Genomic DNA, 26,236 nt, shown 5'->3' with positions numbered 1-26,236 from the left:
AATCCCCGCCAACTGACCAAACTCTTTTAAAGGGAGACACGTTTATTTTGTGGCTCACCGTGTGCAATTTGTGGATCAATGTTTTCATTTGTGTTTTGTGTTCATGCGGACATTGTAGTGCCAGGCCTCAATATAACTGGAGACATCTCGTTACTTTGTGTCATTCACGGAGGTCATCTCAAGGTTAACGAGCAATGGCATGCATGAACGGTGACATGGCACATGATAGCATTGAATAAAGGAGAAACCAAGAGAACCCACAAAGGATCACTTTGTCTGCATCCTTGCTAGTAAATGTCAACTAAACATTTTATTTTAAAAGAGGCTTTTTAAAAAACAGAACAGGTTGAGGTGGTACACACCAACCAACTCAACAATCATACATCTAAAAAAACGACATTAAGAATTTCCACGCTGGCGGAAATATCATGGATGAAAACTTTGCACTTAAAAGTTCAGATAGAAGTACCATGTTTAGTTTTTTTCTAACTTATTACATTGGGGACAAGTGGAATAAATATCATCTGTCCTGTCGTCATCAACATTTCCGCGTGGTTTCCAAGCGACATTAATCTCAGCAACTCCCACCAATGCTTGGGATGCAAATTCGTGGTCACGTGAGCCATTTGACTACTTCATGGATCAACACAGAATGACGACGGCAACAGTGACACACAGCAAGACTCCTTCATTCACCTTCGAGACCATTTAGGACAGCGCTCCTTTGGTGCAGTACAGCTGGTAGAGAGTTCGGCTTAGAGCGGGGCCCAGATTCCTTAGGAAACAAAGTGGCGCAGTTTTTGTGTTTTTCGAGGAAGTTGTTCTTTCCTCATTAAAATGAAAAAAAAATAATAAATCCTACCAGAAAAAAAAAAAAAATCAAACATGGACATTTCTCAAACATATTGCAGTCACCTGATGAAATAAAACAAAGTATTAAACGACATACTGCAACTACTGGTGTGCGTGACTTGCCCACCACCGGGGGGCAGCATAATGAACACAAAGAAGACTTCCAAAACTACTGTGACTCAGTAAACTACAGTAAAGTTAGTTGTTCTTTGCGGAGGATAACGAATATATGCTGTGGGTCACGTCATCTTGTCATTTGATTCTATCACAACAACGTCTCAACGAGCAATGTGATTGGCCAACCTGTTGAGTCTCCCGTATCGAACAGTGGACAGCAGCGTCTCCTTGCCTGCTGCACTTGCACACTCGGCGTACGCCGTCAGGAGACTGAGGAAGGAGGATTCGAGATTAGCAGCTCACGTTTGCCCCCGACCTCCGCGGCATTTGCAGAGCGAGTCAAGAACCTGTGCGGCGTGTTGTAACGCTCCAGGACGGCCGCCGCTTTGTCCCCGGACAAGCCGCTGACTTGCATCAGCTGTCTGGCAAAGGCTTCACGCACCGTCTGACTCTGAAGCAGAGAAGTCGCGCAAGGCGTCACTCACTCAGCGTGCCGGACGCAAGGCCAAAAAGTAGCCTGCTCACCTTGTTCTTGACGGCGCCGTCGTAAAACTCGGCGAAAGACAGGAGGGAGCAGAAAGGGGCGTCGTAGTCACGGCGCTCCGGGTCGCCGTTCAGCTCGCGTGAGTGACAAACCAGTGTGCGATTCTGAGGAAGACAGTTCATACGCTTTCACCAAACACTTTCAATTCTTTCATTTTTACATCAAATGTTTTGGCTAATATTTGTGTTTTCCCTCCTAGCATTTTAGTCTTCTTTGTCTAATACAGTATTTGTGCATTTTTCATCTATTTTTATTTTTTTCTAACGTTTTTATTTCCATATATTTGTATTTTTTTCTAATAATTGTATTTTATGCAAAATACTTTTTAAATATATTTTTTGCTTAATACTTTTGATTTTCCCTACATTTTTACAAATGTATTTTTTCCTTGTCAAATATTTTTGGTCACCTCTCTCATTTAAAGAATAAGATATTTTTTCCCGCTCACTTTTTCTTTGGGTTAGGGTTTTGTATTTTTAGCTAATATTTGTGTTCTTCTCTAATATTTTTATACTTTACCCAGAAAGTTTAGATTTTCCCCATTGTAATTTATATTTTCCATTTAATACTAATAATTTTTTAATACAAAATTTTAGTTAATTTTTTCTACTAACTGTATTTTTTCCCCCCAAATATTTTTCTTGGAATATTTGTATTTTTTCCTAATCTGCATTTTTTTCCAATATCTTTATTTGTAGCTACTTTTTGTGTATTTTTGGTTTAATATTTGTTTTTTGAAAATATTTTTTTTAATTTTTATTCCCCCCAGTCTGATAGTTTTACATTTTCCATCTAATATTTGTGCAGTTCTCATATAATTTTTTTTGTTTTTATACAACCTGCATTTTCTCCATTTCTTATTTTTCTTCTGTATTTCTAGTCTATTTTATTAATTTTTTTAACTACTATTTTTTTCATGTAATATTTTTATCTTGTGTATCTAATACTTTGGTATTTCAAAATATTTTACATCTGACATTATTGCATGTAAGATTTGAATATTTTTGCTAATTGTTTGATATTTGTGTATTTTCTCTATGCATTTTTCATTTGTTGTTGAATATTTGTGTCGATTTCTTCATTAATTTTATTGCCTTATTAGTTTGCATGTTTTGTAGTCGTTGAAGTTTTGCGGCAGTCCAATTTGGAAAGTATCGTCATGAGTGTTTTTCGCCATGGCCTGACCTGGTAGACTTTCCTGAGGCGTCTGGTCATGATGGCGAGGTAGGCCGCCGATTCCTTGATGTCGCGGACCCGCTTGACGAAGAAGCCGTCCAGCACCTGCGTGTTGACCACGGCCTGCTGCAGCGTCATTTCGGGGAGACTCAGCTGGGACGCCGCCTTCCCGTGTCCCTCCACCAGGTAGATGGGCTGGCGCAGGCCGCACCTCTTCAGGCGAAACTGACACAGGAACACCAGGTGTTATTTGTAATAATAAAAAAAAAATAAAGAAATTAATAAATAATTAAAATGAAATTGGGGGGATTGTGGAACTTTAGTTTTTGTGATACATCAATTCCAAAAAAAACGGATTCATACAAAATCCAAAATAATGTAAATCCAATTTATGTGTTCTAGAGGGCAAACCATATCAACAAAAATACATTTGATTGAAAATAGCAAGAGCAGCTTTACATACTAGAAGAGTGTTAAATCTGATGAAGTGGATAAATAAACTTTGAAGATCATTTTCATGGTTACTGACGACTCTTGATGGTGTATTGAGCGAGGAAGGGGGAGACACTGGCGCCATTTTGTGAGGACCCTCAAGAACTCTAGCGCGTTTCTCACCCTCAATCAAACTTGGTTGCATTGTGTTTAAAAAAATAATAATAATAAAAAAAAAAAGCCTCATGGTCTGTTCAGCAAGATCAAATGTCAGTCCTTCAAAATAAAAGGACTACTCCAAATGATTTTGAGCTTCCTCGATTGAGCCACCATGTGACTCAAGAAAGTGTGGCGAGACTGTCGTTATATTGCTGCGTTTATTTTGAAGATCTGACTTTTGACAGGATGAGCTTTGCAAAATTGAAAAATTGGTCAGTTCTTGTCAATGTCAAAATGTGGTCATGTTATTTCATATTGAAAGTTGATCCTGAAATTTCAAGCTAAAATCCGTAATTCCCAAACTAAAGACATTAAAGTAGTTCTTATCTGACTTTCTGCTCCCTGAAGCGTCCGTCGATGATGCTGCCGCACAGGTCGTCCATCCGCTTCCTTTCGATGATGTAATCGAGGACCAGCTCTCTACCCGCGCCGACCCGCGGGCGACCTGCGGCATCTTTAGCGTTAGCGTAAACACGCGGGCGGCGGCGCGGCCGGATGAGAGCCGAAATCCCACCTGAGGCGGGCGTGACCTTCTCCCGAGCCACCCACAGGAAGTCGCCCACGTTCAGCCTCCTGACGTCAAAGTCGACGCGGTGCCGCCGTAACTCCGTGAGCAGCTCCTGCTTGCTATGGCGGCTGCCGCTGCGGGCGCACCGGCACGTGATGAAAGGCGGCGGCGAGAAGACGGCCGCTCGGGCTCACGGCGCTCACCCGGTTGTCTCGGTGACGTCCACGCAAAGGATGATGTCGAAGGTCCCGGCCGGGAAGCGTCCGCCGCTTGACGCCTCGCACCTCGGCCTGAGAGAAGGAATCGTTTTAAAATGGAATCATTTTTGTGACGCCCGAAGCTACCACTGAAGGACGCTAGTTTTACTCGTCCACTTACGCTACTCTGTTGTCGTCGTCGTCGTCGTCATCTTCGCCACTCACAGTGAGGTCGACGGCCTCAGGGCAACCTTCCGCTTCCTCTCTGTCTTCATCTTCGTCCTCCAGAGGCGCTTTGGAAGCGCATGCCACAGAATGCAGACGCCGTGCCAAAGACACGCCTTCCTCCGTCAGAGCGTAGCTGAAAAGACGAGATGCCAGTCAGCAAAAGAAAAATGTTCACTTGTTTTTGCAATTTTTTTCCCACCTGATTATTTTTTTGTTTTGCTATGTCCGATATTTGTAAAAGTTTTGGTTGGTGTGTTGTTTTTAGTCCTACTTATTCTTTTTTTTTTGTCAAACGTCGATTCTAATATTTGCGGGGAGCGAGAGCTGCGGTCAAATGTTTTTGTATGTTTTGATACAAATTTTTGGAGGGGTCAACTATACGTGATTTTTTTTTTTCTACCATTAGTACATGTTTTTCTTTTATGTTTAATTTTTCAAATTATTTTTCCATCCTTTTTGTAATTTTTTTAAATTCCATTTCTTACATTTAAGGTATAAATGGCCATTGTTTCTGCATATTTTTTGGGGATATTTTGTTTTTGCAGATTATGCCATCTTTTTTAATTTTTCATTTCATCTTCCTCAGGTTTATGTGTAGCTTTTCCAATATAATTTTTTTTCAGGGTGGGTGGTCTAATCAATCTTTTAATCCAATGATTTTTTGTGGTTCATTATTTTTTCCTTTTTCCATCTACTTTTAGTATATTTTGGTGTTATTCTTTGAATTTCATTTACATTTTTGGGCTAATGTCCTGTTGCTTTATAGTTTTTTGTTGAAAAAAAATATTTATCAAAGCTACAAAATTCATGAAGCGCCGTGAACCATGGCATAATATAATATAATTATTTTTTATTTCAATCTTTTATGTATTTTGTGTCAAATTTTAGAGTGATTTTTCATCTCATTTTTGTTTATTTTTTCTATTTATTTTTTTGGTGTCTATTAAATTTTGTGTTTCTTTGTATAATATTTGGATATTTTTTGCTGAACAGTTTTATTTGTCTAACGGTGGTGCTTTTCCATTTTATTTGTATATTTGTCCAACCCAAAAATTGTTTTCACGTAATATTTGCTTTTGTATTGGCAAGTAATATGTGGAAATGCACCGTGCAGGATTGTGCGTCTTCATCAGCAGGTTCCTCTTGAGCAGGGTGGCGACCGCCGACCAGGCCGCATACCTGCTTCCGAGCTCGGGCTACGGGCGAAGAAAGCGGACACGTCGCTGAGGTGCCTCGGCACGCTTCTCAAAGTCAAGACGCTTGAGCGGGAACTGACCACCGTGAAGGATTTGTGGCAGAGATGCTGCGCTTGGGCCTGCAGCTCCATCTTGAACATGAAACCTTTGCTGCCGAGCGTCTGCACACAGACACGCCCCTCGCTCGCTATTTGAGTTGCAAAACGAAGAAACCGACGGGACGGTGATGGCGTTTACCTGCGAGTGTCTATAAAGTGTGAGCAGCACAGCGTAACCGCCGGTTCCTTTCTGAGGTGCGTAGTCCTTCTTCTTCCTCTTGGTCACTGGTCTTTCTTTTTTCTGATCCTGGGTCATTTTACCAAGAAAAGCATCAGTGAAGGAGACATCTCATGTACGATGACGTCGGGAAAACTTTTGACGGGTGGAGGCAGCGCTAGACAGGGCGCTGAATACGCAAAGCCACACACAACTCGGCTGAATGCGGCGTGTCACTCCGCTGAAAAGAGAGAAGATGTTTTGACGGCTCTGTCACCTTCCTGCTGGGATGTTGACTCTCGTCGTCGGAGCGGACAGGAGGCGTCGTTTCTTCGCCGACGGCGGCGTCCTTGCCTGAGGGAGGGACGAGGTCATGTTGAGTAAGACTTCAAGAAGACTTTGCTGTTTCAAATGATGCCAAAAAGTCACGCGTTTCACGTGCTTTGTCTAACAGTTACAGACAAATGATTATGTTTTGCATTATTTTCTTTTGTCTTCTTTCATTATTTGCACCCTATTTTCATACGTATAAGGCGCACTTAAAAGTCTTGAATTTTCGCCTCATAAGTTCCAAAACTGGAAATGTTGCGTGACTTTGATGAGCGTTCCGCTTGACTGACTGGGAGGAAATGCTGACGGCGATACGCTGCTTATAGAGACGAAAGTAAAAGAGGACGCTAAAGACACGCCCCCAGTAGGTACCGGTATACTGTTTAGTGCAACAAATGCATTTTTTGTCATTTCCAAAATTATTGTGTGATTTTGTTCTGTATTTCTTTTAATATTTGTGTAATTGCATTATTTTTAATGATTATATTTTCATCATTTTTTTCCTATCTACTGTTTAGTATAGCATCCTAAATATTTGTTGCGATATTCTGCATCGTTTATTTTGCATTAATTTCCTTATGTCTTTGCTGGAATATTTGTGCATTTTTTTCCCCCAATATTTGTGATCCCCCCTCATCTAAAATTTATATTTTTTCATTTTTCATTGATATTTCTGTATATTCTCCTGTACACTGCATTTTGAATGTTTGGGTAATATTTGCGTTTTTTTTATTTTTCTCTCTTAATCTTGAGTTTAACCAATCAGTCGTTGACTTCCACAGAAGATAAGATAAGATGTCCTTTATTAGTCCCACAATGGGGAAATTTGAAATAACCACCATCATTTCATCATACGACAAAACTGAACTGAAAAAACAAATCCAGGTGCATGTTTGCGTGTGTCTCACCGCACTCTCTGTGGTGTTGCTGCAGCTTTGAGTCCAGGATCTTGCATATGCCGTCTCCAAAGTTCTGCAGAATCTTGGCCTCTCTGGCATCCCGAAGCGGAAGAGGATATTTATTCAAAGAATTGATGGCCTACAAACACACAGCCAACAACGATTGTTTGCAGGACAGGGCAAGTCATAGATTTTTTTGCCCTCCATTAATTCAAATTAACTTGTTTAAAAAATAGAGTCAAAACTCAGAATGGTCTAATTATATTAAATATTTCAGAATCGGGTCTCATTAAGATGAGATCACCGTGTATCAAAATGGAAGTGAAAGCACATTAATCTGGCGTTTGTAACGCTTAATCTACTACAAAGAGTGGCAAAAAATAGAAAAAAGATGACAGAAATTATCTAAATTAAGAAGTAGAAGCGATGACGTAATTCACATACATATACGCAAACATGCACGCACGCAACTAAATACGACCACTCCTACTAAAGAGTGTGCAAATAGTTTGCAAAGGTTCCCAAATGTAAAGCTATGAAAATATTATTTTTTGGGGATCCAAAATAAGAGATCAGAATCAGAATGCCCTTTATTGTAATTATATTCAGTGTACGAGATTGAAGATTATAGGTGAAACCAACCCATGTTCTACGACTGATTTCTTAAAAAATATATTCATAAGGTAGAAACAATTATGGGCGATGAAAGAAGAGCTTACTTTTTCATTAGGTAGTATGTGTACGATATGGTCATAAAATATTAATTGAAGCTTGAAAATTCAGTCAAAGTGCACAAAATTGTCTGGCACTCAATAAATTCTCTCTCCTTTTTATTCCCCCAAGGTTGACATTGAAAGAGTCAACAGTTGATGGATTATCCTGACTGTCACCAAAACATTTAAATGTTGCATATTCTGAGCCAGGGTGTTGTGGAAGCAAACGCAAACCTTCTGGTAAGTGTACTGGATCTTCAGGCCTTTCTCCTTGGCCTCGTCTCGGAGTTCCGTGAGCCATTTGAGGAACAACGGGTTCGGGCAAGCGGGCACGGCGCGTTTGCGGCCCATTAGGACCGGCTCAGGGGTGCACATGTTGCTGGATGAGACTGGGAGGTACAAATAAAGTGTCACAGACGCCAATTAATTGCATTGCGTCGCGTACAGACGAGACGACGCTCATGCTTGTGATCTAATCACAAACTCAAGGAGGGCTGCTATGTCTGCACGTCACCTGCAATATTAATTCTGGATAAAACGCACCTTTTAAATGTTGACAAAGTTTGCCATCCTCTCGCTGGTCCAATCGGAAATTTCCTTGGCGTTACTTCCTGGTTTGTCACGAAGAAGCAGGAAAAGACGATGGCAACATTGCCACCTAGCGGTCATTTCTGAACTAGCAGTCACGCATGAAAAAACAAGCTATCCTTTACGCACCATTCCAACGAATTCAAGGAAGTAGATAGAAAAAAGCAGCAATAGCGTTATGTCACGATTTTCCAAAAAATTATATATTGAGGTGAACACATTCGATTAGAGTGATTTGATGAATGAACGTGTCGTGTTTTGTAACCACGCATGATGTGAACTATTTCACATTTTCACTTGATCGTTTTTTTCTGACAGTTACCCTGTTGCGATTGGCTCAAGTGGAATTTCCAGACCGTTATCCATGTGTCCGCCTATACACGTCCTCAAGTCAAGAGGGCGTTTGCCGGATTCCTCCAACAAGACCTGACAGGACACCTGGAATCCGACCGCGCCCTCGCATCCAGCTGCGTCACGTGATCCCGCCTCTGTTTTGCAAGCGGCAAGTTTGCATATCCACTCGATGAATACAACACACCCAGAGAACTCCATTGTGCTTTCATCTAGCTGTCCCTTTTAATGAATAAAGTTGTTTTTTTTCATAGAAAATTCCTATTAAGTTGCTTTATAATAAGTCCCGCAGGTCATATTCACATGCAGTAAAAAGGTGTAAAAGTATATTTATCGGTGATCCCAGCCGAATCCCATGTAGAAATCAAACCGCTTGTTGTGCTTTTCATACACACATACAGTACACACGCACACACACACACATATTGCGACGAGTCCTTTAGCTCCCTGTCCTCGCTTCACTGGCCCGACGATCCAGTGGTGTCGTCACTATCGGCTCCTTGCGGGGAGCCTGGCGTGGACTCGCCCTCCCCTCCGCTCGCCCCCCGCCGCATCCCCTTGCCCTTCAAGAGGGTGCTGTCAGGGTGCATGGTGTGCAGGTGCAGCAGCAGCTCGTCCTGGGTGGCCGCCGTGTGGCCGCACTCCTCGCACACGTACAGCTTGTTGCGGCGCTCCTTGTAGGCGTATTGCAGCGTCACGCTGTGGATCTTCTTCATGTGGGACTCCAGCGAGCAGCGCTGCGTGAAGGCCTTGTCGCACAGCTCACACTTGTACGGCCGCACTCCTGCGCAGACAAAAGCATCAACATCACGGCGAGGCGTGTATGGGAAGCGGTGTCGGCATTTATTCAGTTTGAAATACATGTACCAGGAAGCTCTTTGTCCTTACTTGAAAGACGACGTGGCGCTCTAAGTAGAACCAACGTGTCTTAGTAGGAACTATTATTTTTAATTGTTTTGAATTGTAATTGTTTAGTAAGCTGGACGTCATGTCATCATGTGACGTACCCGTGTGCGTGCGCACATGTCTTTTGAGGTCGAAGGTGTCGTTGAATCCTTTGCCGCAGAAGCTGCACAGGTGGCGCTTGGTCTCGTTGTGACACTTCATGTGTCTGTTCAACATGCGCTGGTACTGAAAAGTCTTGTGGCATATCTAAACGCAACAAAAAAACAGACGTTCAGATCCACCCCCCAAAAAGGCTCCGCCCCCAAGAACCCGGTCCCGAGGATACCTGACAAGCGTAAGGCGGAGGCGTCCTACTCGCGGAGGTCTGACCAGGCGATCGGACTGCAGAGGAGGCAAATCTGGCGGCTGCGGCGGCTGTTGTCATGGCGACGGGCATCTCGTTGGTGTGTGGCAGCGTCAGGGGGGTCAAGGTTGTGATATGAAGGTCGGCGTCGGATAGCAATTCGCCCGTGGTTACCTGCCAAGGGAGAGAAGTACTGGCCAATCAGAGCCTCATCTCATTCATTTCATTGGATGTCTGATTTTTTTTTTTTTTAGCCAATCAGATGCTTGTCGCCATGCCAATCGAATCGGCCCAGGGAACTTCGGAAGCAGCAGTGTTGTGCCATAAAACTTGAAATATATTCGCAATTGGATTGTTTCATTAACCAATCAGATTCAAACTTTGCAAGCAGGACCGGCTCGCTGGCCCACAATTGTTAACATATTTCCAACCTCTGATAAGTTGCTAAGAACAATTCAAGTTTGACAGGCAAAAAAAATAAATAAATTGAGTCGGCCCTCACAAAAGGCCCGAACACAAACCAAACCAGACCGACGAATCAGCGACCTCTTCAGTGGAAATGAAAGCGAGCCGAGACTCCTCACCTTTATTTTGGAGCGGACGAACACCAGACCGCCCTGTGCCTTCCTCCTGACCTCCGACCTATCGTCAGGGGGGGCCGGCGGGCTGAGAGGCCGGCCCAGTGCCGTGCAGGATGGCAGCTCTGCGTACGCCTGGCGCTCGGGCAGCGTCTGCTTAGTCAGGCAGAGTGGCGCCACCTCCGCTGGACTCGCTTCGTCCTCGATCATCAAGACGGAGGGTGGGAAGATGGAGACTGCACACAGATTATTATTATTTTTTTTTTGGTGGGGGTGGAATTAGTCATATCATCTTTTTTTAAGTCGAAGCTTTGAACAGTAACTTCTGAACAGACACTCCGAAGAACCCGTGTTGGACCAGTCTGACCAGACGGGCCTGCAGGACCAGCTCCTCTCATCTCAGTGTGCATACGCGTCCGTTTGTGTGTGTGTGTGTGTGTGTGCGTGCGTGCGAATGAGAGCGGGAGGGTGGTGCTCACATGAAACCCAAAGTGAAATGCAAATATGTGAAGCAAATGGTGTGTTTGAGTGCTTTGCTCCGTGGATATTGTCAACTGAAGGGGTCTTGCGTGTGCGTGTGTGTGTGTGTGTGTGTGCGTGTGTGTTTGGGGGAGTTGGGGGTGGTGGTCACAAACTGGAAGTGGTGACATTGAGCGTTTAAACATCTTTGTAATTAGTCCCGATAGTTTCCGTGGTGACTGCTGCAGGCTGGATATTTAATCTCATCTTATTGTTTGCTCAGCCCGCCCCCTTTTGCCGGAGAATGAATGCATTTGTGTGTGTGTGTGAGTGATTGTGTAGCACAAGTGGCGTTGGGGGGGGTCCCTAAATAAGAGAGGAGGGAAAAACTTGACTTGACTTGCTACCATAATTTGTACTTCATATTTTCATGTCATTCTAGCGCCTTTAGATGGGAGAGTCTGTGTGTGTGCGTGTGTGTGTGTGTGTGCATGCGTGCGTAGGGGTGTGTTTTAGTGTGTGTGTGTATACGTGTGTACGTGTGTTTGCTCAAGGTGTATAGCGTCTGCAGGGTCCGTTATAAGTCCTGCCATCCAATAAACATTAACCTAGTGGAGGAAGCGCAAGACACACGCACGCACGCACCCACACACACACGCACGCACGCACGCACGCACGCACACACGCACACACACACGCAATCTATCAAAACAAGCCGAGTTGATTTTGTCTTGTTATTACACCCTTTGTCCACCAGAGGCAGTAAGTGTGAGATTGCGACGGAGTGGCTACATTTTACGTAAAATATTATCATAGCATGTGAGCTAAGCATGAGTGCTAACAGCAAAACGTCAGCTTCGAGTAAAATACAGAAATGGTGAGATTTCGACAAAGAAACGGCGAGATTATACGTACAAAAGGAAGGATACTCGTCACGGGCAAGTCACTCGGCCCATTTTAGCATGTTAGAGTCGGATGAGGCTAAAAGTGTAATGTCGGGGTCAAGTAAAAAAAAAAAAAAAAGGCGAGACGTAATAATGTAACGTAATGCGTCTTGGACGTGAAGAGGAGTTCTGGTGAATTTGGAACGCAACATGCTGGCGTGTTAAGTTAAAAATAACTTGGAGCTCGCCACATAGACGCTCACACACGGGTCGGGCAGGTAGAGCAAGTAACGGCACATACCACAAGACGGCTGGAGACCGTTGTTGGGCTTGGTGGAAGCACTTTTTAGTCCACACGAAGTTCATCAGACAAACTTCCTTCTGTTGCTTACGAAGGGAGGACTGATTTTGAAAAATAATCCAATTGTGATTTAATAGGTGATCATTTTTCAAAGTTCTCCGTTTTTTTTTTTGACAAACAATCAACAATATCGGGTTAATTACATACCAATGTTTTGGTGTTATACGTTAGGCTGATGCTCAAATCAAAATATGTCAACCGCGCATGAATATAAACAACATTTTAGTTCTACGTCAACTCAGTTTGGGTTGTTCACATATGACTTGCAGTCTCTTAAGCTTCAGAATTGTTTCAGGTTTATAATTGCTTTTCTACATGAGTTCCTTTAAACTTTAAAAAAAAATGTTTTGGAAAGAGTATTGCTTTTTTTGGCCCACTCTGAATGACACGATGCCACACGAGTAAGAAGAAGTTGTGGTCCATGCGGAGCAATGGAGACAAAGTGATGGGTGTTGTCTATTATTTGTTATCTGATGTTGACAGTCAAACGCAACAATGGGGATTGTTGTCTTGGGGGGGGGGGTGCGCTTCAATGTAAAGTTGGTGTGTGTGTGGAGGGCGGCTGTCAAAGCAGCAGCAATGAAGGGGCAAAAAATAAATTAAATAATAGTTTGGATTTGAAGCAGGAATAACAGATGCCTGGAATTTGTTCTCCGTTGCGTGGCAGGAAGTAATGAAGACGAAAGTCCGTGTCAGAGATTTTTCAGGTATGGTGAGGATTTATTTTTTTGCCCACTTTTTACTTTTATTTTGAAAACATGACTTTTTTTCCCCTCACAAACTCGACATAAAAATTGATAGGAAAATTTTTTGAGGAGATTTCAAGAACCAAGTTATTCAACATCCCTGGTTTATTTAAGAGACATTGTTTTTTAAATATTGTTGGCTCTGATAAAACAGATTTGTGGCGAATGTGTTCAGTCTTGTGCCCGCCTGCAAAACCACCAGCTTCACTGCTCAAAAATTTGAATCTAAAAAAACAAAAACAAAGAGATCCTATTCAGGTGCATGTTTTCATTTGTTGTCATCAACTAATTGAGCATTTTTGCTGTTGTCAGCGAACATAGCAAAAGCATTGTTTGGATTATCCAATTCCGACCCCCCCACCCCACCCCTCCAAGAAAAAATAATAATTCGTGAACAAATACCCACCTCCACACACACAGTTTTTAAAACAGGAATCGTTTACTTGAGTTCAATCCGAACTTGGACTTTTACTTTGAATCAAGCCACCGCTGCCCGTTACTCGGCCGCTGGATCCCGTTACAATGCTGCCCCCCCCGCCCCCCCCCTTCCGCCCCCAAGCAGGTCGGTCGGGAGTGGGAGCCGACAGCAGCCGGAACCGGAGAGCTACAGCCGAGCTAACGTGCCCTCACCTGGGATGTAGACGTCTCCTCGCTCGTCGTCCGGCAGCTCGCTCCAGTTCCGCTTGCCCGGCGAAACGTTGGCCTTCTTCACAAGGAAGGCTCGGGGCATGTTGACTTCAAATCTTTCCCTCTCTTTTCTCCGTCTTCTTTTCTTCTTCCTCCACCTCCGCACACCTGAGCTTCTCACTTCGCGAAGTAGCACGCAGGTGACGAGTCCACCTGAGCTAAAGTCCGTTATTCCTCGCGTGGAGGGGGAGCGACGAGGACCGTCCACGCACGCACGGACACGCGCACGCACACGGAGGCAGCCTGGGCGGCGATAACTTTGGCGGATCGAGCGGTAAGGCCACGCAGGGCAGCACAGGTAGTCGCTTTTAGAGCAAAGCGAGCGGCCGCAGCGCGCATGCGCCTCAGAAATAACGGTGACAAGGAGAGGAAGAAAAAGAAGAAAGGAGAGGCGAGTCTCTCTCTTTTTGGGCGGAGGCCTCCGTTTACCTGCTCGACCGGTTCGCCCGCCTTTTCCATTCTGCCACGGAGGACGGCTGCAAATGAACACGCTCGTGTCATCGTCGCAAATCTCCATCAAGTTGAAAAATGCCAAAGGCCAAAGTGAACAGAAACAAAAGGAAAAAAAAAATACTCCAAACAATGGGCACGGTTGGTTCTCAAGAAAACAAAAAGAAGCTAAAAATACACCCCCCCTCCAAAAAAAAAAAATAATTATGGGTTGCACAGAATTCAAATGTGGGAAATGATTTGACCCCCTTCTCCTCAAAAATAAAAGAGCAGCACATTTTAATCACGTGTAAACAATGCACGTGGTTGAATTAAGTCAATTCAAATTATAATGCTTTACTTATTAAAGCTAAACATTTTAGAAAAAAAGCTAAAACAAACAATGCAAATTTTGCCCATGAGCCCCCCAAAAACGAGTTAAACTAACTAAAATACAAGATTAAAAAAAAAGCAAACAGCAGGCCTCAGCTCTCAAAACATCGAAGAGGTGAGGTGAGGTTACACATGTAGTGTTGACTTGGCTTGTACACTCAGATTTGTTACGTCAAACTTCGAGCTATTAAAATGACACACACAGACACACACACACTCGCACACACATCATTGATGCTTTTCAATTATTGTGGGAAAAAAAGTACACGAAACGTTTGTCACTTCAACATTGGGCTAAATGCTGAGACAAGCTGCAATGCTTTTAGCTTTTAACGGCTGCTGTGTACATGCGTCACATAGGAGAGGCTGATGGGTGTGTGGTATGCTGCCCGGGCGGTCCGAGGAGTTTGGACCGGCAGAGCACGGGGAACTTCCTCCACATCTCCTTGACCGTCAACCTCTTTCCTTTCAATGCTTTGGCCCAAATTGGACAAGCTATTAATTGGTGGACAACTACACACATTCCACTTTTTTGGATGAGAAAGTCAACTGCTGGGACAGCTTGCGTGCATGTACGTGAACCATCAGTTATCCGCTTTATCCTCACAAGGGTTGGGGGCGTGGAGGGGCCTAGCCCCCGCACCCCCTCCTTTTTTTTTTTCAACAGCCTGAATTTGGTCGCCAGCCAATTTGCAGGATACACATAGACACAATCACACCCTGCAGGGACAATTTTGGGTGTTCAATTAAAATCGCATGCATGTTTTTGAAATGTGGGAGGAAACCGGAGTACCCAGAGAGAAAATGTTGACTCCAATAGCAAGGATGGCGATGGAATCGAGACCATGAATGTGAGGTAGACGCGTCAACAAGTCCCTATTAACCCTGAGTCTGGCCTAATTCCTATGATGTAAAAAAATACTGGTCAGTTAGCATACCTGTGTGTGTGTGAGTGTCCTTAATGCTGAACAGTTTGTTTACTTGTGCCCTGACTGCTGACCAATCCATAAATTGTCATTTTGTGTTTCGTAACCCGCCCCAAGTCAGCTGACTTGAGGCCAAGATGGTTGGATGAACGGATGTGGAACAAATTAATGTCAATCATTTAAATTCCAAACATGCTTTACTGGAGCTGACCAACAGGTGGCAGTACAGGACACTCATTTATCATGAGCGCCGAAGAAGAGCGCAACCCGAAAGTACCAATCCGCATACGCCCTTCTCGGACTTCTCCAGCCGCTCGGAAGAGACGCAACTTTCTGCATTTACCCACCATGTCCACCCGCAAGAGATTTGTGGATGGCGGCGACGGGGCTGGCGGCAAGCAGAGCAAAGTGGGAAGCGAGAAGCGACACATCGCCGCACTCGTCCTGGCGAGGGGCGGAAGCAAAGGCATCCCCCTGAAGAACATCAAGATGCTGGCCGGGGTTCCGCTCATCGGATGGGTCCTCCGAGCCGCGGTGGACTCTGAGCTTTTCGACAGGTTCGTTCGCCTCATAAAATTGTCGTGATGCTTCGCAGCCCCCGTGACATGCCAACCAAACAAAAGGGGCGCTTCTCTATTTGCACTTGTTTGTCGTGTGTGCATACGCATAAACAAATGCAAACCGAAAGCAAAAATGTTAGCATCGCTACAATATATACATGTAAATATTATCTAAGTGTTGGCATTGTGGTACCAAGCAGCAGTATAGCGCCCGGCAATTTCCCGGATCTACAAACCATATTGCCATGTTGACACAGGAATACACGTCCTGTTTCGTTTGCCAGCGTGGAAGAAATGAGAACTTTGAGAAAAGCAACGAAGAGTCAAAGAAACTGTCATGTATAACATGAGAAACATACTATTTGAGAACACGTATCTTCACATATTGATGGTCCAAACTGCAAATACAGATAACGGGCGTTGCCGTTCAACTTTTTTTTTTTCAATGAACCTGATTTGAGGTTGCTCAAGTGACTTCTCGGTCACAACAAAAGGCCGGGATTCTCTTGTTGACGAAACGAATAAAAACTGTCCACAGACAACCAGAAAGTCTTGCCGAAAGTTTAGTCGGGTTTGTGTTGTTGTTTTTGCAAAACAAGCAAAACAGCCTGCTGCAAATGCTTCAGTTAATACCAAAACATGACTCTCCAGCTCTAAAGGCTTTACGCTGGCTCCCAGTCAGCTAGAGAATAGATTTGAAAATGCTGCCACCGGTCTATGAATTGCTGAATGGTTCAGGTGGCGATTACATGAAAGAAATTCTCGTTGAATAGAAACCCATCAAGGCTCGGAAGTTTGCAGACGCGTGTCAATTCGTGGAGCCCGGCGTTCAAAGCACACAAGGTGAAGCAGCATTTAGCTGTTATCCTGCACACAAATGGAATAAGGTGCCAGCAGGATTGAAGTTAGCGCCGAGGGTAAATGCGTTAAGAACACCGCTCTTTCATCAAAAAGTGTTTTTCAAAATACGTTCTTGCATTGTTCGTAATTTTAGGAAGCAACATTTGATTTACTTCGTTTTTTTATGTCTTTGTGCGTCTAAATGCTTTTGAATGTTGCCTTTGAAATTATGTGGCGCACATTGTGTGGGAAATGCCGCCTTGCCCTGACGTATTTATTTATTTTTTTTGAAGACTGTTCGCTTATCTGTTTGCAGTGTGTGGGTGTCAACTGACCACGACAAGATCGAGGAGGTGGCCCTGGCTTGGGGCGCGCAGGTCCACCGCCGGAGTCCCGAAGTCTCCCGAGACTCGTCGTCGTCGCTGGAGACCATGCAGGAGTTCATCCGACTCAATCCACGTACAAAATGGCGCGCCTTTGAATATTTTTGAGCCCCTCTCACCCGGGTGAGGCGAAGCTATGCGGAAAAAGGAACGGCGAGCTGCTTCTCTTTGTCTGCAGAGGTGGACATCGTGTGCCACATCCAGGCCACGTCGCCGTGTCTCCACCCGTTCCACATCAAGGAGGCCTTGGAGTTGATCACCCTGCACGACTACGACTCGGTCTTCTCGGTGGTCCGGAGGCACCAGTTCCGCTGGCAGGAGGTCAAGAAAGGATGTAGGTGAACCCGCGTGGCCCCGCCTCTCGATACGCCGCCCTCATTTGAAAAGTGCTGCTCCTCCCCTCAGCTGGTGAAATGACCAAGGCCCTGAACCTGGAGCCGGGCAACCGCCCCCGGCGTCAGGACTGGGATGGTGAGCTGTGTGAAAACGGCTCCTTCTACGTTACCACCAAAGAGCGCATCGCACAAGGGCGCCCGCAGGTGAACTCAAAAAGTGGCTTTGTGGTGGCAAACAGAAGACTAACTAAACCGCTGTCGTCCAGAGTGGGAAGGTTTCCTACTACGAGATGCTTCCCGAGTACAGCGTAGACATTGACGTGGACATCGACTGGCCTGTGGCAGAGCAGAGAGTCCTCAGGTAAAAATAAAATCAACTACTTCCTGTAGATCAGTGCTTCTCAATCATTTTCTGTTACGCCTCCCTAGCAAGAAAAAAACAATTCCACCCCCACCCCCCCTCACCTCCCATTCTCCGACGCAACTATAAATAGCATTTTGGTTGCAAAACAAACCCACACCGTAGAGTTAAGTCGCTGCACACAATGTGCAAGGAGAGCGCTACTGCCAACTACTGGAGTGGATATGCAATTACACTTTATAGCAGCACGCTGGGAAAAAACATGTTCCCCAGGGTCACACGCCCCCCCCCCCCCTCAATTCTGTAGATGAACATTTTTATGTGCTCCGTTTTGCAGATATGGCTACTTCGGCCGCGGGACTCAGGAAGTGGTTCGCTTGATGTTCTGTAACGTGTCTGGTTGTTTAACGGACGGAAAGATCTACCTGTCGGCGACCGGCGACGAAATGATGTCCATCAACAGCCGAGACATCACCGCCATCCGCATGCTGCAGAGAGAGGACGTGGAGGTTGTCGGCAAGCGCGCGTCTCGAGCGGGTCTTCTCTTCTTGACGTGCGCGCTCGCCCGCAGGTGGTGCTGTTGACTTCGGACGAGGACCCGGTGGAGCAGACGTTGGCCGACAAATTGGCCAAGCGGACGGGCTGCCAGGTGATGCGGGTGGGAGCCGAGCCCGTCGACGATTTGGCGTCCGCGCTGAAGTCCAGGAAGTTGGTTTGGAAGGATGTGGCATACATGGGTAACGCGTCTCTCCGATCGCAACCCTATCGAGAACCTGAAACGGCTCACGTGCGTTTTCCAAGTCGCCGTCCGTGACGTGACGTCCTTCTGTCTGTGGTCAGGAAACGACGCGCCGGATGTGGACTGCCTCAACCTGGCCGGCTTGAGTGCCGTGCCCGCCGACGCGCCGGTGATGGCCATCAACGCCTGCAAGTACACCTGCCACCGCGTGGGCGGCAACGGCGTCGTCCGCGAGTTTGCCGAGCACATTCTGATGCAGAAGGCGAAGGCCAAGTCTCAACTGAAGCAGGACCGCATCAACTGAGGCCAGATTCTGAAATTTGAACTTTTTGATTTAGAATCTAGACTGAATCAAAGCTTGCTTAGTGCGCTGATTTACAATCAAACTGTGATTGGTGGTGTGGAAGTTATGAAGCAACTGGTGGGCGTGTCCTATTCAAGCCAGTCAAAATGAAGGATTGAAGTGGCACGCCCATTAATACGAGTTAGCTTACCCCCCCTTCTCAACAATCCGTCCTATAAAGTCACTCATGTTACAATGTTAATTGCGAGAATCAACAATTGTTTGCAATAGTAATAAAACCATAAAAAGTAATCAAGTTGTATTTTTTTTTTTTTTAATGCTTGCATGAATATCTTTGAAGTAACACATAGTTTGAATTGATTGAAGAAATCCAGCAAGAAGAATCGACGTGAATCGAGCGCGGCGTCGACCGAGTGCGCCGCGTTGGGTCGGCTCACTCCGACGTGTCGACGGGCGTGATGACGAGCGGCCCGTCGTTCTTTCCCGATCTGTTGGTGCACGGGCTGAAGAACGGGAAGATCCACTCTGTGAACGTGTCGTTGAACGTGTAGATGTGGATTTTGGCTTCCACGTTGTAGAAGGAAACCTGTCCTCGCTCAAAGTCGACAAATATTCCAATCTTGTTGGGTCGGAGGTTGAGGTGGACGTCGGTGGACGGTTCGGTGCGAAAGGCGTATTTGTTCCTGAGGAGGGGACATGTTGATGGTTTTTTTTTGTTGTTGTTTCTAGGTGAGAACACGACTTACAAAAAGTTTGGGATGCAATTTCAGGATGAACTTAAATTGACATGCAACAGAACGTGAGTGAAGTAGAAAATTGTGAAAAAAAAATTGGCAACTCGTTAATGAATGGGGAAAAAGTTGCGACCCCTGGTGGTCTTATCGGGAAACAACATTTTGAAGCGCCTTCTTTCGCGCTGTTAAATGGAAGGACTCTTAGGACACTGCGGCTACATCCGCTTCCTAAATTAGTTTTCAAAGGTCATAAGTGATGCGATGCACTTGTTATCATCCCAAAAACTTCCAGATTTCAATCTTGAGGCATACACAAGAGGCGGAGTTTAGAACAACTCACGACTGTTCAAGCGATAGTTGGAACAAAATCAAACATTTTTTGGGGTAGGAGGTTTTGGCCCAACAGAGAACTTCCATTTTATTGTAAATTTTCACGTGAAATAATAAATTGTGCAGCATCTGGCTGGATGTCGCTTTGTTTATTTATTTTTAACCATTTTCTGCAGCACGACAATTTTGATTGGTTGTTAAATCAGTGCCGTGTTATTTAATTATTCTTTGAACTGACTTTTGTTTTGAGACGTCTGATTTTTGCCTCATGCACAGCACTGTGCTTGTAGTTAAATGGCTCTCTAAATAAAGTTTTGCGTATTTTCGGTTCATCCTGAAATTCCAATCAATTAATTATTTTTTTTTTTTTTTGTGAGCCAAGTATTTATTAGCTTGAGCATCCTGACGACTCACTTGTCTCTCAAGCTGAGGAACCAGTATCCATTATTTGGCGTCACGTCAATCTTGCCTTTCCTGTTAATGGATTGCCTGGCCACGCCCAGATCCCAGTCTGTCTTCCCGCCCACGTGAACCTGCAACGAAAGACACTTTCAAACGGCGCCGCTCGCGCCACGGCGAACGTGCGCGCTTACCTCCCAGTAGTGTCGCCCGGAGGAGATGGCCTCCCTCCCCAGGACGCACACGACGCGATCGAACCGTTCCGCGTTGTCCGGAAGCAGCTGGTGCCGATCGCCGCACCGCACCTGCGCAAACACAAGCAGACAACGGCGTGAGGCGGAAGGTGGCAGGAGCACCGCTAAGCTGTTGCGGAAGACGGCGGAGACGCCTCACGCTTTTCATGTCGTCGGACAGAAGCAGTCTGGGGTGCGCCGTGTTGCAGTCCAAGGTGACGTCCACTGCGGCACGCGACAACGAAGGCGGACGTTAGGCATGAGGGCGTCCGTGTGAACGAGCGCGTATGCGGCGCTGCTTGCTCAACCTACCTGCATACTCCTGCACCCGCCTCATCCCTGGGAAGAAGCCAACATGTTATGACGCTACATGAGCGCATGTATGAGGCTGTGGCGATACAGAAAGTCCCCGGCAACGGCAAAGTCACTTCCTTTTGTTTTTGCTGTCAAGCCATGAAAAGATGAAAATAACATTTTGTTTGAAGCCACCCACTTTTTCAAGTGAGCAAAAGATTTGGAATAGACATTATGAAATTAACTTCCGTGGCGTAGGATTACACTTGCAGACTCTTTCAGTTCTCGTTTGTTTCGGCTTCAGTCGCCTCTTCGGGAGGTGAAATGCAGACTCTATAGGGTTAGGGTCCGGGGGTTCACTTTTCACTTTTTTTCTCCTGATGAAGTTCTTTGTTGGTTTGTTTTTTCTGATATTCAACTTTTGTTTGGAAACCCAAATGTCTTCAGTGTACAACAAAAAAATGAAGAAATTGACTTTGCTGTTTGAATACTTTTGGAGGGGACAGTAAGTATTTTTTTGTGCGTGCGTGTATTTGCGTGTGGACCAGGGGTGACCAAAGCCAAACCTGCGCACGATTTTTGATTTTTACATTACAATAAAATCTAATAATAATAAAATAAAACCATATAACAAAAGTCGATTATTATTAGATGAATACATTTATAGTATTTTTTATTAAAAATGTTTTCAATTGAATGCAATGCAATTGAAGGCATCATTTTATTAAAAAAAACAAACATTACATGTAAAACACAGTTTGTTGCTTTTTTTAAAAAAAATTTTAAATTTAATTTCTAACATGATTTTTGTTTTTTTTAGTATTATTTAGTTAAGTTAAGTTTAGTTTAGTTAAGATATAAAATTTTCTATTGAAAATGATTTTAGTTGATTATTTTTCTTTGGACATCCCTGGTGGATACTCACTGGGCTGCGGACGTGCTGGACTGGTCTCTAGTGACGAGGCAGTGAAACCTGAGGAGTTCAAATAAATAGACAGATGAACAACGCAACATTCTTGAAATGAAAATCACTTTTCAGCCCAATTAAATGAAATTGGATAATTTCCCGCAGAATGGGGTTCTGCAGAGCGTTGTCTTGACAAAAGACAACATCCCCAACCTGGATATGACAGTTAGACTCACCCGTCTCCGTGATGGTCTTCAACTGCTCCTGGAACTTCTCCACCTCGCCTGCTAGCGACCTGTAGATGGCGCTGATCCCCAGGTCACACGTGACGGAAACGCCCGACCAGTCTTTGGTGGGCTGAGGTGCAACGGCCGTGGCGAAATTCTGGAGGAAAAAATAGGTTTTACTTTCTTCTTTCTAGGGGGGGGGGGCGTAACAAAAAATAATTGAGAAGCACAGCGAGTAAACTATTGTGCTGCATGCAAAATTGCGACACTGACATGTTGGCATGTCTCTCCGTCATAACCGACATCAGCTGATATTCAGCGCCTAGTTTGTATCGTCAACTCAAAATCTGAAGTCCAAAGCGAAACGAGGCCGCCATCTACAGAGATCCGTTCGTCATGAGAGTGGTTTACAAACCTGACCCTCTTAAAGCATGGACATCAAGCATATACAATCAATTTAGGCTAAAGGTCAACTTGCGTGGAGACTTGAGTGACACGGTTCACCTTGACACCCTGCAGGTGGTCGTCCGTGGCAGAGAGTTGCGCGAGAACGCTCTCCCGCCGCCGCAGTTCTTCCACCTCCTGCTCCAGCTGCCGTATCAAAGCATCGGCCTGGTTCTCCGCCGCGCGTCGGTTGGCCTCCATGACGTCCATCAGCTCCGCCTGCGCTCGCTCGATGGCCGCCATCAGCGCAGAGAACATGCAGAAGCTGCCCGTCGTCGCCCGCTCCACCACCAGCTGGGTCCGCACAAAACATCCCAAAGAAACTTCTCAAAACAGACGGACAATTCCCTCAAGCGGAACGAGTCAAAGGATGCAAAGCGCACGTGGCGGACAGACCTCCAGCTGGGAAACCGACGTGCGGATCTCTTCAATTTTCAGGAGTCTTTGTTGGATCATCTCCCGGGTCTGCTTCTCCGTCTCTTTGAGCTGGGCCTGCACATGCACACCCGTGAAAAATACTCTGAACTATTGTGCAAAACTAATTCTTCACACAAGGCACTTTTTTTGTAAAAACATTTAACTTGATTCGGGCACATTTCATGATGAATCTCAAGGAATTCTAAATTTCTATGCGTGGTGATGAGTGAGTTTATCTTAGCTTTGAGGCTAACTACGTTGATCTGCTTTATGAAATGTTACTCAGTCAAATTTTCCTATTCTTCTGTAAGACAAAAAAAAAACTTAATTTACAAGGTTTTCTTTTTTTTTTAATCTGTGACTCAGAACTCAATTTTATTTCAAATCAAATGTCCCATTTGAAATGAACTGAAATTCCATTCATCCATTCCTCTCCATTTTTTTTTTTGTTTTTAACAAAAACATTTTACTGTCTAAAAGAAAACATTCTTTGGAATTTTTGGCTCCACACGCAAGGCCATTGCAGCACCTTAATTGTGAAAAAAATCCGTGTTTTGGTTTGCACACCTGCTTCTCTGTCCACGCAGCTTCCACCGTCACTGTGTCGTGATCAGAATGCAACTCGGCCGCACAGTTGGGACAGATGCACTCCCCGTCGGTCCGACAGAAAATCTGACACAAAACACCACAACGAGCGCGTCGCCGCCGGCGTCAACAAAAAGTGTGCGCCCGAGTGCGTTTGGTTACCAAGATCCCTCTCTGGTGAACGTCGCAGAGGGGAATGTTTTGACTGCTCGCCGCGCCGCTCACGGTGAACCTTCTTCGGCCGGATGAATCGGGCGGGCGTGGGGGAACTTGAGCGGCTCCACTGGCGCCTGTCGCAGCAGAGATCGAACTTGGAACGGGGACCGAAGACGCCATGAAGACTGCGGCCAACGGATTCCCGGGCACGGGTTCACCACCTTGATTGTCACACAACTGCCAGCCTTAAACGCTATCAGAAGCTCTGACATTCATCTAAAATATCAATTGTAGTTTTTGTTGCGCCATACTAGAGCAGGGGTGGGCAAACTTTTTGATTGGTGGGCCACAATGGGTTCTAAAATTTGAAAGAGGGGCCGAACCAGGAGCAGAAGGATGGCGTGTTTTGGTCACCTCACCTCATCGGCGAAAAAAAAAAAAAAAACATTTAATTTTAAATGATGAACAAAAGCATGAGAACCAAATATCTGTTTGACACACCAAAGTATTTAGTAGTTTATTCCTTTCATTTTTTTCAAGTTTGGCGGGCCGGATTAAACCGTTTAACGGGCCGCATGTGGCCCCCGGGCCGAGGTTTGCCCACGCCTGCACTCGAGCTTCTTGAGCTCGTCGGTTTGGTCACGCGCACTCAACAGCGGCAACTGACCTTGCTCCTCGCTGGCTACTGGCATGCCGGCGTGAGGTCGTGGCAGCTTCCTTGTCAGTTCGTCCAACAACTCGTTAGGCATGGCGCACTCTCGCGCTTTCACGACCTTCTTTTCCTTGGCCACGCGTACTCCCTCTGCCCGGCCCACAGACATGGACCTGAACTGCTCGGTGATCTCGCGCAGGGTCCGGTTGATCTGGAGGTCCGGACGCTTCTGGAAGGTTCTTTTACAAAGAGGACATTGACACACCTGCAAAAGGGAAGACACATGAGGACGGCGTTTGAGTGCAACGGATTCGGGGCACGGGGGAATACCTCACGGCACCTACCTTGGCCCCATCCCAGTATTGGTTGATGCAGGTGACGCAGAAGCTGTGACCGCACGGCGTGGACGACGGGTTATTGAAGATGTCCAAGCAGATTGAGCATAGGAACTGCTCATCTGACAGCAGACTACCAAATAAGGACATCCTGCCAAAAGACAAAAGTCATAAAGTCAAAATAACCCCACACAAAAAAACTAAAAAATAAACTTCCAAGTGCACTGGCAGCCAGCAAGGCCAAAAGGGATATGAGCTCCCTCTTACGTGTTCCAGTTAAGAGACGAGCGGCAGCATTTTGAATATTTGAGTTTGTGCTGGCTGACTCCAAAGCTGAGTGCATTACAGGAATCCATCTGAGATGTATTGAAGACACGGATTACCGTTTCAAAGTGCTTCTGTGACTTTGGAAGCTACCCAAGGTGAAAAAAAAAAGCCGGACGTCAGCGCACCGATTTGCCGATCCCATTTAAAGTCACAGTCCAACTTCAAGCCCACGCTTGACACGATTGTTAAACGCGCCAAGGGGGCCCGAGTCAACGTACACACACACGGCGTCCAATCTGATTAGCATGAAGCGAAGATTTTAGGAATGAAGCGGGGTGAGATTTTATCACATCCTGAAGGCGACATTCTGTACAAAGTCACGGTTTTTTAATGTGTTGCTCTTGTCATGCTGGTTGCCTCCATTCCAAGATAAAGTTTTGTTAAGCAGCAGCTCAAAGGTAACAAACAAGACAACACTATCAACAACATGAACCTAATTAGTATGAGTCAACAAATTCTCAGATGACGTCGCTATCACATTTGACACTCGTATGGTGGGGCTCGCTTGCCACACAACAGTATGGAATGCATTTGGGGATTATTAAATAGAGCCACAGAATAGATTCCAAAGAAAAGCTTGAAGGAATGTAACTGGGAATATTGCAGTTTTTGTTTCAATATATTCTCAAGAAATCATTTCAAATCCAGATGAAAGTGAGCCAAAATGGATCTTTGACGTCTTTAGTCGTCAATGGCAGTAAATGCGTTAACAAATGAGGAGGAATATTTAGTGTTCATAAACTCGGCTTCAATTGGGATAAATTGAATAAAATGAAAGAGAATTAAGACATTTATCAGGTTCCTTATTTCAACGACAAATTCCTGTTGGCTCGCTCCCAGCTCTCCTCCTGTGACGACAACCGGTTCCTCGTAGCAAGCGTACATTTCTATTTCCACTCGATTGTGTTGCGCTTTCCCGAGCGTACCTGATTTGGACGGGGTCGTCAGTGGCGTCGACGCGGCTCGCTCGCTCTTCTGGAAGCCCGTCGACCGAGTGAGGAATCAGGGTGTGCGACGACTGTGATTTTCCCTTGCCGCCACGCCCACTCGAGTGTCGGCTTCCCGGCTCAATGTGACCGGACTGGTTGAGTTGGGAGAACCGGGCACCTTCAATCTTATTTTGGCCAAAACAATTCCTGTTCTTTCTCTTGTGCGGGATAACGTGTCGATGGGGTTCAGTTTTGAGCCTTGGATGACAACGTACGTCCTCATTCATGGATGAAAGATGTGCTTTGATCAAATTTTTGTATGAACTAATTTATTTTATTTTTTTTAAGCGGGTGAACTCATGATGACATATGAGACATTTGTGCACAGGAAATCCCGCAGGAAATATTTACAGTGTGTGTGACTGTGT

The 26,236-nt window shown here is 45.3% G+C and overlaps 4 protein-coding genes across 5 annotated transcripts; 1 reads left to right on the top strand and 3 right to left on the bottom strand.

Annotated features, from left to right (window-relative positions):
* Nucleotides 1–267: 267 nt before the first annotated feature.
* Nucleotides 268–8,351, bottom strand: mus81 (MUS81 structure-specific endonuclease subunit). 2 transcript variants are annotated; one of them, XM_088292770.1, is made up of 16 exons: nucleotides 8,210–8,351; nucleotides 7,901–8,055; nucleotides 6,963–7,092; nucleotides 6,002–6,078; nucleotides 5,707–5,814; nucleotides 5,550–5,630; nucleotides 5,381–5,469; nucleotides 4,227–4,406; nucleotides 4,052–4,138; nucleotides 3,855–3,982; nucleotides 3,673–3,785; nucleotides 2,699–2,914; nucleotides 1,495–1,617; nucleotides 1,317–1,420; nucleotides 1,156–1,239; nucleotides 268–775 (listed from the first exon to the last, which is right to left on the bottom strand). In XM_088292770.1, the coding sequence occupies exons 2-16, from the start codon at nucleotides 8,039–8,041 to the stop codon at nucleotides 709–711; spliced, it is 1,728 nt and encodes a 575-aa protein (XP_088148896.1). In that variant the 5' UTR covers nucleotides 8,042–8,055; nucleotides 8,210–8,351; the 3' UTR covers nucleotides 268–708. The 2 variants fall into 2 exon arrangements, with proteins under 2 accessions (XP_088148896.1, XP_088148895.1); XM_088292769.1 differs by having other exon boundaries at nucleotides 3,673–3,982.
* Nucleotides 8,352–8,877: 526 nt separating this feature from the next.
* On the bottom strand, nucleotides 8,878–13,704 carry ovol1a (ovo-like zinc finger 1a). Its single transcript, XM_088292779.1, has 5 exons — nucleotides 13,513–13,704; nucleotides 10,439–10,668; nucleotides 9,837–10,028; nucleotides 9,613–9,757; nucleotides 8,878–9,389 (listed from the first exon to the last, which is right to left on the bottom strand). Exons 1-5 carry the CDS (start codon nucleotides 13,610–13,612, stop codon nucleotides 9,064–9,066), a joined length of 993 nt encoding a protein of 330 aa, XP_088148905.1. The 5' UTR covers nucleotides 13,613–13,704; the 3' UTR covers nucleotides 8,878–9,063.
* A 1,903-nt stretch (nucleotides 13,705–15,607) lies between these two features.
* LOC148339008 (N-acylneuraminate cytidylyltransferase-like) lies at nucleotides 15,608–19,130 on the top strand. The gene is made up of 8 exons (XM_088292781.1): nucleotides 15,608–15,874; nucleotides 17,034–17,176; nucleotides 17,279–17,434; nucleotides 17,506–17,639; nucleotides 17,702–17,796; nucleotides 18,134–18,305; nucleotides 18,368–18,533; nucleotides 18,637–19,130. The coding sequence occupies exons 1-8, from the start codon at nucleotides 15,666–15,668 to the stop codon at nucleotides 18,837–18,839; spliced, it is 1,278 nt and encodes a 425-aa protein (XP_088148907.1). The 5' UTR covers nucleotides 15,608–15,665; the 3' UTR covers nucleotides 18,840–19,130.
* Nucleotides 19,131–19,138: 8 nt separating this feature from the next.
* LOC148339007 (E3 ubiquitin-protein ligase TRIM21) lies at nucleotides 19,139–26,116 on the bottom strand. Its single transcript, XM_088292768.1, has 14 exons — nucleotides 25,806–26,116; nucleotides 24,562–24,703; nucleotides 24,233–24,482; nucleotides 23,572–23,786; nucleotides 23,392–23,496; nucleotides 22,804–22,899; nucleotides 22,468–22,701; nucleotides 21,973–22,120; nucleotides 21,755–21,802; nucleotides 20,848–20,874; nucleotides 20,696–20,760; nucleotides 20,497–20,607; nucleotides 20,318–20,436; nucleotides 19,139–19,522 (listed from the first exon to the last, which is right to left on the bottom strand). Exons 1-14 carry the CDS (start codon nucleotides 26,093–26,095, stop codon nucleotides 19,273–19,275), a joined length of 2,100 nt encoding a protein of 699 aa, XP_088148894.1. The 5' UTR covers nucleotides 26,096–26,116; the 3' UTR covers nucleotides 19,139–19,272.
* Nucleotides 26,117–26,236: the final 120 nt, after the last annotated feature.

This window comes from Idiotropiscis lumnitzeri, chromosome 4 (assembly GCF_059441095.1).
Source record: "Idiotropiscis lumnitzeri isolate Australia: NSW breed Sydney's pygmy pipehorse chromosome 4, RoL_Ilum_1.0, whole genome shotgun sequence".
In the NCBI taxonomy this organism is placed as follows: domain Eukaryota; kingdom Metazoa; phylum Chordata; class Actinopteri; order Syngnathiformes; family Syngnathidae; genus Idiotropiscis; species Idiotropiscis lumnitzeri.
The sequence above is the reverse complement of the archived record's forward strand: the minus strand, read 5'-3'. Positions and strand labels throughout refer to the sequence as shown.

Coding starts and splice junctions, on each gene's coding strand:
- ovol1a (XM_088292779.1), bottom strand. CDS start 13,612: ATGCCCCGAGCCTTCCTTGTGAAGAAGGCCAACGTTTCGCCGGGCAAG. Junction 10,029..10,438: donor TCGTCCGCTCCAAAATAAAG/GTGAGGAGTCTC, acceptor CTCCCTTGGCAG/GTAACCACGGGCGAATTGCT. Junction 9,390..9,612: donor ACATGTGCGCACGCACACGG/GTACGTCACATG, acceptor TTGTCTGCGCAG/GAGTGCGGCCGTACAAGTGT.
- LOC148339008 (XM_088292781.1), top strand. CDS start 15,666: ATGTCCACCCGCAAGAGATTTGTGGATGGCGGCGACGGGGCTGGCGGC. Junction 15,875..17,033: donor GACTCTGAGCTTTTCGACAG/GTTCGTTCGCCT, acceptor ATCTGTTTGCAG/TGTGTGGGTGTCAACTGACC. Junction 18,306..18,367: donor TGCAGAGAGAGGACGTGGAG/GTTGTCGGCAAG, acceptor GCTCGCCCGCAG/GTGGTGCTGTTGACTTCGGA.
- mus81 (XM_088292769.1), bottom strand. CDS start 8,041: ATGTGCACCCCTGAGCCGGTCCTAATGGGCCGCAAACGCGCCGTGCCC. Junction 2,915..3,672: donor GACGCTTCAGGGAGCAGAAA/GTCAGATAAGAA, acceptor TTCCTGTGTCAG/TTTCGCCTGAAGAGGTGCGG. Junction 1,618..2,698: donor GCCTCAGGAAAGTCTACCAG/GTCAGGCCATGG, acceptor TGTCTTCCTCAG/AATCGCACACTGGTTTGTCA.
- LOC148339007 (XM_088292768.1), bottom strand. CDS start 26,095: ATGAATGAGGACGTACGTTGTCATCCAAGGCTCAAAACTGAACCCCAT. Junction 24,483..24,561: donor AATACTGGGATGGGGCCAAG/GTAGGTGCCGTG, acceptor TCCCTTTTGCAG/GTGTGTCAATGTCCTCTTTG. Junction 20,608..20,695: donor TGTCCGACGACATGAAAAGC/GTGAGGCGTCTC, acceptor GTGTTTGCGCAG/GTGCGGTGCGGCGATCGGCA.